An 8,325-nucleotide genomic window follows, 5' to 3' on the forward strand; every position below is an offset into this window, starting at 1 on the left:
GACAGACCACTTCAAGGCCTCACAACAAAAAGAACCCAGACCGAGCTATATCTGAGTTCTTTTTGATAAAAAATCCAGGTATATGCTCGGGAGCCCTTCGACGAAGAATCAGAGCAATTTTAAGGCAAGACCCTCTAGCTCCTTGTTCCAAATAGCAAGAGGCTCGGGGGCTACACTCAGATGGGAGTACTTTTTTCTTCAAAAAGCACGCACCACTCGAAGATCCCAAGAAGCGCTACATGGTTTCACTCAAGAAAGCACTCGAACGACGCTTGTTCCTGCTCGGCAAGACCTGAAGGAACAAGATGAGGCTTCCAGGGCTCAACCATGAAGTGCTCAGAGGCTTGTCGATACGGGACCCACGGGATACCCCACAAGGAAGGGAGAATCCCTAGTCTAACTAGGGCTCTTTCCATGTAATATTAGTAGTAGTATTATTCTGTAATCCTACTAGGAACTCTACATTGTAAACCGACTAGGACTCTGGCCTCCTGACTATATAAAGGAGGGCGGAGTTCCTGGACTTAGACAGAAGAGAACGAATAACACAACACTTTACAATCAATCCAACGCAAAGGCTAACGCCAAACTGGACGTAGGACTATTACTCGATCACGGTCGAGGGCTCGAACCAGGATAAATCGACTGTCTCTTGCGTTTACCGTCGAGTTCTGCATACGTTGAAGCCCAAACAAACTACCCCGGGTACCCCCGTGGTAGGCTATCGGTGGTGAAACATCGACATTTACCATCCTTTAACCTGAAAGTTCTCAAACTCAAGAAAGTTTCTTTACACTCATGAGACTCATACAAAAATGAGAGTCTCCAGATTTTTTTCTGTGCCCGTGACAAAGTCTTATCTTTAATATATTTGTTCCTCGATAAGTCCTACCAAATACCATGTTCATTGCTTAATTTAAAAAGCGATTTGCTCAAGATACACTTATTTTGTAAATCTAGAATGATAATTCTTAACCCCCTTGTTCTTTGGATTGGCATAAATGAGACCATTGAACTAGTCTATATTTTTTTTTGTGATTATCATTTTGCCAAAAAAATCTTGATCTATAATACTCTATCTTCTTCAAGACACCTCTAGGAATTTCAAATAAAGAAAGCGTAAACATGGGAAGGCTTGACAACACTGAATTAATCAGTAACAGTCTACCTCCAATTGATAAATGCTTGCCTTTTCAACTGCTGAGTCCTTTTGTATTCGTTCTTCTACTTTCTTCCGGTCTTTGTTATTTAGCTTTTGGTAAATCATTGGGAGACCAATATATCGGAAAGGATAGGTGCCTAACTTGCAGCCAAAAAGATGTGAATAAACTGCTTCACTATTTTTTGCCTCGTCAAAACAAAAAAATTCACTCTTGTGGAAATCAATTTTAAGACCTATAATTGTTCAAAAGTGCAAAGAAGTAACTTCATGTTCTTTGCTTGTTCAATATCATGATCTAAGAATAGCACCGTGTCATCTGTATACTGTAAGATAGACAACCTGCCATCAACCAAATGTGGCACTACCCCTTTTATTTGTCCATACTGTTTGGTTCTGGCAATAATATTTGCCAACATGTCTACCACCATATTAAATAGTATTGGAGATAGTGGATCGCCTCGCCAAAGACCTTTTCGTGTTTGGAAGTAAGGGCACATTTAGTCATTAACCTTAATTCCCACATTACCACCTTGTACAAAAATTGGATCTAGCTACACCATTTTTGGGAAAAAACTGTCATTCGAAGGGTCTGATGTAGAAATGTCCAATTGACCTTGTCATGGGCCTTTTCGAAATCAATCTTAAAAATAACCCCGCTCATCTTTTTCCTATGGGACTGGCGTAAAGTTTTATGTAGAACTACAGCACCTTCCATTATATTTCTCCCTAGAAGGAAAGTAGTTTGTGAAGGAAGAATAACTTTTTAGGCTACTAAAGCCATCTTATTAGTGTCCATTTTGGTGAAATTTTTAAAACTAACATTCAACAAACAGATTGGTGTGTATTGTTGGATTTATTTAGCATCAGTGCTTTTAGGTAGTAAGATTGTTGTCCCAAAATTTAATCTTTGAAGTGGAAGGCCACCTTTATGGAATTCCTCGAATATCTCCATCAAATCCCCTTTTATGTTATTCTAGAAAGCCTGGTAAAATTCTGGAGGAAATCCATCAGGCCCTGGGGCCAAATCATGTTTCATTTGAAAAATGGCATCCTTTACCTCGTCTTTTGAGAAGTTATGTGTCAAGATTTGATTTTCAACCTCTGTGACTTGGGGGATGTCATCTATGGAGTCTCGTCCATTGTTACAAAAGAGGGTTCAGGAGAACTAAACAAATTCTTATAGTATTTGGTGATAAACTTTTTTAGACAAGCATCATCATTGATAATACCTTCCTTGTTGGTATATTTTAGACGCACACAGATAAATCCGTAAGCACATGGATACCGCTGTAGCTTTCATCTGGAGTATTCCAAGTATTGTATCCACAGGGAAACGTGTGAGATTAATTACAGTCTAACTTAACTAGGGGTAGCAACAAGGTTATGTATAAACAGGAGCGTAGAGAGGACTACTAAGGTTCTCTAATTCTAACTTGAGTAAGTTGTGTCTTCTACTACTCAACTGGGGACATTACTAAGGAAAGACACCAACATAGGATGCTTTCCGTAGCAACCGGGTCCTAATCGGCCTACAAATAGGAGGTGGACTATGAAGGACTCAACGAGGCTTTATAGTCACCCTCACGATCTACCACCAGTCCAGAATGCAGGGTACATCCACAAGTAACCAGAGTCTAAGCACCACGTTTACACCTACAATTACTACTTTAACCTAGAGCGTCTATAGATTAGATTAAAGCACTCAAAAGAGTTGCGAACCTGATGTACAATATAAACACAAAACTTACTTAAATCAGAAGTTGATTACCAGAGAAATCTCAGAAACAAACCCAAGTAAAACTTGATTCCGCCAAGGTACAAGCCGTAGAGAGAGTACCGACAGGCCGACACTTCCTCCAAACTCTTCCCTTACTCTCTATCTCACTATTTTCTATTTACAAAGGCTAGATCCTAACTTAGAGGACTATTCTTCTCTTGACTGCTGACGTATCCCCTGGAGGAGGGGGTATGGGGGACCTTATATAGGGGGCACTAGGAGTCCTGTGGGCTCATGAATCCATGGCAATGTTAAATCTGAGCTCTCGTTTCAAACCGACATTGAGCAACGGTGGAAATGTACTCTAAAGACGGTGGGAAACCGACGTAGAAAGGAGAGTCCATTATCAGTTTGTAGCTGGTCAGAGTCCATTATTATTATCATTGTATATGTTACTAAAGGTTAGCTGGAATGGAAGTGTCTGCGTCAAAGCCAGGTCAGAAGAAAGGGCCAAGTTGGTCAGGTAACATTGACCGTCAGGCAGGATGCTGTTGGTGGCCTTCTCATCTGCTGCTCGTGATGCAATGCAACCTCGCAGTGTGGTAGGTAAGAGGAAAGGTTTCGATCTGTGTTAGGTAGCCTTCTCATCTGCTGCTGATCTCGTGGCCTTTAGTTATTGGCTTCAGAAAGGTACGTGTTCCAGCAGCCAGGTACTGTCTGCAACTGACAGACAGGCACCGTGGAAGATTAGGGCCTTGGGCCTTGTTTAGATTGCAAATTTTTATAATCTGGACATTATAGCACATTTTGTTTGTATTTGACAAACTTTGTCCGATCATGGACTAACTAGGCTTAAAAGATTCGTCTCGTGATTTACAACCAAACTGTGTAATTAGTTATTTTTTTACTTACATTTAATACTCCATGCATGCGTCTAAAAATTGATGTGATGGAGAGAGAGTGAAAAAACTTGGAATTTGGACTCCATCACATCAATTTTTAGCCGCTTGCATGGAGTATTAAATGTAGGTAAAAAAATAACTAATTACACAGTTTAGTTGAAAATCACGAGATGAATCTTTTGAGCCTAGTTGATCCACGATGGGACAATATTTGCCAAATAAGACAAAAGTGGTATTATTCATCGAGTTCAAAAAAAAAATTTGTAAAGTGAACAAGGCCTAGTAGTATACTCCACATCGGACACAGTGCCATTCCTGGCCTCGTTTATGCTTGACAAAGCTATAGTTATTCTGCGACGCCAAATAAACAGATTGCAATCTCAGATATAAACAAAATAGCAACCTAACTGAAGTATAATTTCAGGCGAGGCTCAGAGAGAGTACTAGCACAGTTGCCCCTCATGCCTATCATTGCCCTGTTCGCTGATAACTCCACAGCACCAGCATACAGTAGCAGCAATGATCGGAAGAACAGGGGAGAACATCATTTTCCCGGTCAAGTTGCTGACTGGCTTTCATAGATCGATTTGGACGTTGCCCTTGCCCTAGTACAGTACAGTAGTGCTGCTGCCTGCTGGCCAACTGCAATCCTTTCTTAATCACTTTTGTCCCTGGCGGTAGGTAGGAGTAGCGTGGCGAGGGGCAAACGCCCCGTTCGTTTAAGCTTGTTTGGCTGTCATGGATGAAAGTACTGTTGACTAATTTGGTGTGAGAGAAAAATAATGTTCGTTGACTAAAAAAGTACAGTTTATAAGCCAAACAAGCCTAAAAGCGAAAGCAATATGCCGTGCGTTCTGGTTCTGCTCCCCCAGGACCCCCACCATGATCAGCACAAAGGTAGGCGGCTTATTTAAGCAAGGGCCTTTTGCCCCCTACAGCAAGTTAACAACAATATCATTTAATCAAGGGCCTTTTGTCTTAATGTGTGTGTGTGTCTTTTTTTTTGGGAACAGTGACATCCTACTTCCCCTGAATTAGCAAAATGGGGCTCCTCTGGGACTGGTACTGATGATCAACTGGTTGGCACTAGCGCAATATCCGCAAGATGAGGCAGGAGCAGAGCATTCTATTATGGATAGGAATAGGATGCTTAGAAGAAGGAATTGAGTACGTAAGATTTACTTCACCCCAAAATACAACAGTTTATAGGATCTTAGAAAACGCTGCCCGCCATGGCATGCACATGGCAGGCGGTGGCAGGGCAGCTACATAAAGAAGAAAGAACAACGCCACACACGCACACATATGGATCGATCAATACAACCAAAAGTCAACGACGAAGAACGACGGCGGCACGATCTGGACATACACGTGTACAAGTTTTATTTTTCATGTATTTTCCTCCTCCTCTTCTTCTGCTCCTCCGGCCATGCACGGATGCATGCGTCTTTAGTTGAGGACGTTGATGGGCAGCGGCTTGCCGTCCCACTCCTTGAGGCACTCCAGCATGGGGTCGACGAGCTTGCCCTGGCTGATGCCGTTGAACACCTTGGTGCACTCCTCGCCGGGGGACTTGAGCTTCTCGCCCGTCAGGAACACGCAGCCGAGCTCCTCGCGGACGAAGCGGTACAGCGGGAACGAACGGCTGTCCGTGATCCGGTTCGCCACGGGGGCGGTGCCCTCAGCCACGGCGACGCGGGCGGCCTCCACCTCCCGGGGCAGCACCGCGCGGAGCTCCTCCTCAAACTTGGTGATCTTGGAGAACACGGAGGGCTCCCGCTCCGCGTCGCCGCTGCTGAGGGCGTGGTCCACCAGCACGGCCCGCAGCTTCTGCATCAGCGGCAGGCTGGCGCTGGCCGGGTCCTCCGCGTACGTGAACACGCCCTCGCGGTCGATGGCGGTGATGATCTCCTTCTCGCTGAACCGCGCGCTGGAGAGGTCGCCCGACGGGTTCATGGTCAGCACCTTCTTCGCCACCTGGGTCACCGTGTTCTTCACCGACGTCTTGATGTTCTCCTCCAGGTGGCGCAGGTCGATGGCCTGGCACAGCGCCACGATGTAGGTGGACGACATGAGCTTCAGGATGTCGATGGCCTCCGCGGTCTTCCTGGCGGAGACGAGGCCCAGGGAGTTGACGTCCTGGTTGTGCTGCTCCGCGCTCTGGACGTGGTTGGTGATGGGGTTGCCCAGGTACTGGAGCTCAGAGCAGTAGGAGGCCATGGCGATCTCGGTGCCCTTGAACCCGTAGTCCAGGCTGGGGTTTCGGCTGCCGGCCAGGTTGGAGGTGAGCCCGTTGTTGTAGAACTCGTTGACCAGCTCGGAGAACTGCGCGAACATGAGCTTGCCGATGTTGGCGATGGCGAGGCGGGCGTTGTCCATGGACACGCCGATGGGCGTGCCCTGGAAGTTGCCGCCGTGCAGCGCCTTGCCACGGTGGACGTCGATGACCGGGTTGTCGTTGACGGAGTTGACCTCGCGCTCGATGGACTTGGTGGCGGCGCGGATGACCTCGATCTGGGGGCCCAGCCACTGCGGCGACGTGCGGAGCGCGTACCTGTCCTGCTTGGGCTTCAGCAGCGGGTCAAGCTCGTTCACCTTCTTGGCGTGCTTCATGAAGGCGCTGCCGTCCAGGATGTGCTCCATGATGGCGGCGGCCTCGATGGACCCCGGATGGTGCTTGAGCTTGTGGGTGAGGTGGTCGGTGTACTCGGGCTTGCCGTTCATCACCTCGCAGAAGACGGCCGACAGGACCTCGGACAGGACGGTGAGGACGTTGGCGTCGTACATCACGGTGGCCGCGAGCGCGGAACCCACGGACGTGCCGTTGACGATGGCGAGACCTTCCTTGGGGTTGAGCTTGAAGAAGCCGCCGTCGATGCCGGCGATCTTGAACGCCTCGGCGGCGTCCACCTTCCTCCCGTCGACGGTGGTGGCCTGCGCGTTGGGGCGGCCCGTGATGAGGCCGGCGATGTAGGAGAGCGGGACGAGGTCGCCCGACGCGGTGATGGTGCCCCGCAGCGGCAGGCACGGGCTGACCCCGGTGTTGAGCAGCTTGGTGATGGCCTCCAGGATCTCGAAGCGGATGCCCGAGTAGCCCTGGAGGAGGGTGTTGATGCGCACCAGCATCGCCGCGCGGACGACCTCCGACGGCAGCGTGTGGCCATCGCTGCCGGTGCCGAAGATTCCGGCGTTGAGATGCCTGCAGGGGAGGGGAACCAGCGCACATGGTCAGTCTGACAGCACCGATAGATGGCCGACAGAATTCGTTACTGAACTGCCAAGTTGCAGCCTGCTGACGGTACCAGACATGCTACTAGTAATAATTTGTGAGAGTTGAAAACAAAAGAGTCAGGGCTACTGATCTGCTCCCGTTTTTGCCATCCGTTTGCTGGCTGCACTGCTTCAGCCGGCAGCCTCGTGATTCTCAGGAGGCAAAAGCACAGCAGCACCGATGCACCGTGACGCAAAGAATCCTTACTTTATTTAAGTGGAGCGTGGGACCCTTCGTTCATGGTAATCGTCTTCTACTCCCAGGGAGGCAGCGACCCAGTCCCAGGCTCCCGACGCAAGCAAGGGGCTAGCCGGGACCAGATCACCGACAATTAACAGATCTGATCTAGCATCACTATGGCTAATTATACGGCAACAAAACCATACTATATGTGTACAGGAGGAGGAGTAATGATGATGGTGGATCCGATTGGTGGTGGTTACCTGAGCAGCTCGACCTGGAGCGCGGGCCCGTCCTTGGTTCGGCGGTGGGAGGTGCCGCCGAACCCGGTGGTGACGCCGTAGATGTCGCCGCCGTGGGCGATGCAGTCGAGGATCCACTCGCTGCTGGCCTTGACGCGGGGGCGGGCGTCCTCGTCGAGCTCGACGGCGACGCCCGACGCGTCCTTGGCGGCGGCGACGGCGGCCACCTGGCCGACGCGGAGCGTGGAGCCCTCGATCTTCACCACGGGCAGCCGGGCCTGCGCCACCATGCGCTTCACCTCGTCCAGGTGGCTGCCCGCCAGCTCCGCCGCCGCCGCGCCCCAGTTCAGCGGGTCGCTCTCCACGATGGCGCCGTTGCCCGCCATTATGCTGTGCTGTGGTTGGGGCCGCGCGGTGGCAGGAGGACTGGAGGAGGGAGGTGGTGGTGGTGGTGCCGGTGGACTGGAGAAGAAGAGACGGAGGAGTGGGCGTGCTCTTCTTGGAGGGAAACGGCGGGGGAGGCCGCGCTTAAATAGGTGGCCGGGGCCGGGCACGACGGGTGGGCGGGTTTAGGTGAGGGTGAGCCCGCCCAGCAGGTCGCTCGCTGCTCTGTAGTGGGATGGTTGGTGAACGATGGGGTGGATGTGGATCTCAAAGTAATTTTTTTTGTTTCGGTATTAGTAATTGCTCTTTTAATATGTTGTTTTTTTTTCATTTTTAATTGCCTTCCTCTATCCTCCTGGAATTCTACCTACTACAGCTCCTCAACTAGTGATCTCTCTCCTGACAAGAGCCTTCAACTGAGAGGGAGAGAAGAGCTACGGATCGGGGCGGAGGGTGGAGGCTGGAGG

At 49.5% G+C, this 8,325-nt stretch overlaps 1 protein-coding gene across 1 annotated transcript; it reads right to left on the reverse strand.

The window, feature by feature from the left end:
* Nucleotides 1–4,958: 4,958 nt before the first annotated feature.
* Nucleotides 4,959–7,985, reverse strand: LOC136477725 (phenylalanine ammonia-lyase). The gene is made up of 2 exons (XM_066475973.1): nucleotides 7,496–7,985; nucleotides 4,959–6,980 (listed from the first exon to the last, which is right to left on the reverse strand). The coding sequence occupies exons 1-2, from the start codon at nucleotides 7,858–7,860 to the stop codon at nucleotides 5,231–5,233; spliced, it is 2,115 nt and encodes a 704-aa protein (XP_066332070.1). The 5' UTR covers nucleotides 7,861–7,985; the 3' UTR covers nucleotides 4,959–5,230.
* Nucleotides 7,986–8,325: the final 340 nt, after the last annotated feature.

The sequence above is a fragment of the Miscanthus floridulus genome, chromosome 8 (assembly GCF_019320115.1).
Source record: "Miscanthus floridulus cultivar M001 chromosome 8, ASM1932011v1, whole genome shotgun sequence".
NCBI lineage: Eukaryota > Viridiplantae > Streptophyta > Magnoliopsida > Poales > Poaceae > Miscanthus > Miscanthus floridulus.

What these genes read in the sequence shown, in the direction of transcription:
- LOC136477725 (XM_066475973.1), bottom strand. Translation starts at nt 7,860, where the DNA reads ATGGCGGGCAACGGCGCCATCGTGGAGAGCGACCCGCTGAACTGGGGC. An exon ending in CTCCAGGTCGAGCTGCTCAG is followed by an intron (nt 6,981 to 7,495) that starts GTAACCACCACC and finishes CCTCCCCTGCAG; the next exon opens with GCATCTCAACGCCGGAATCT.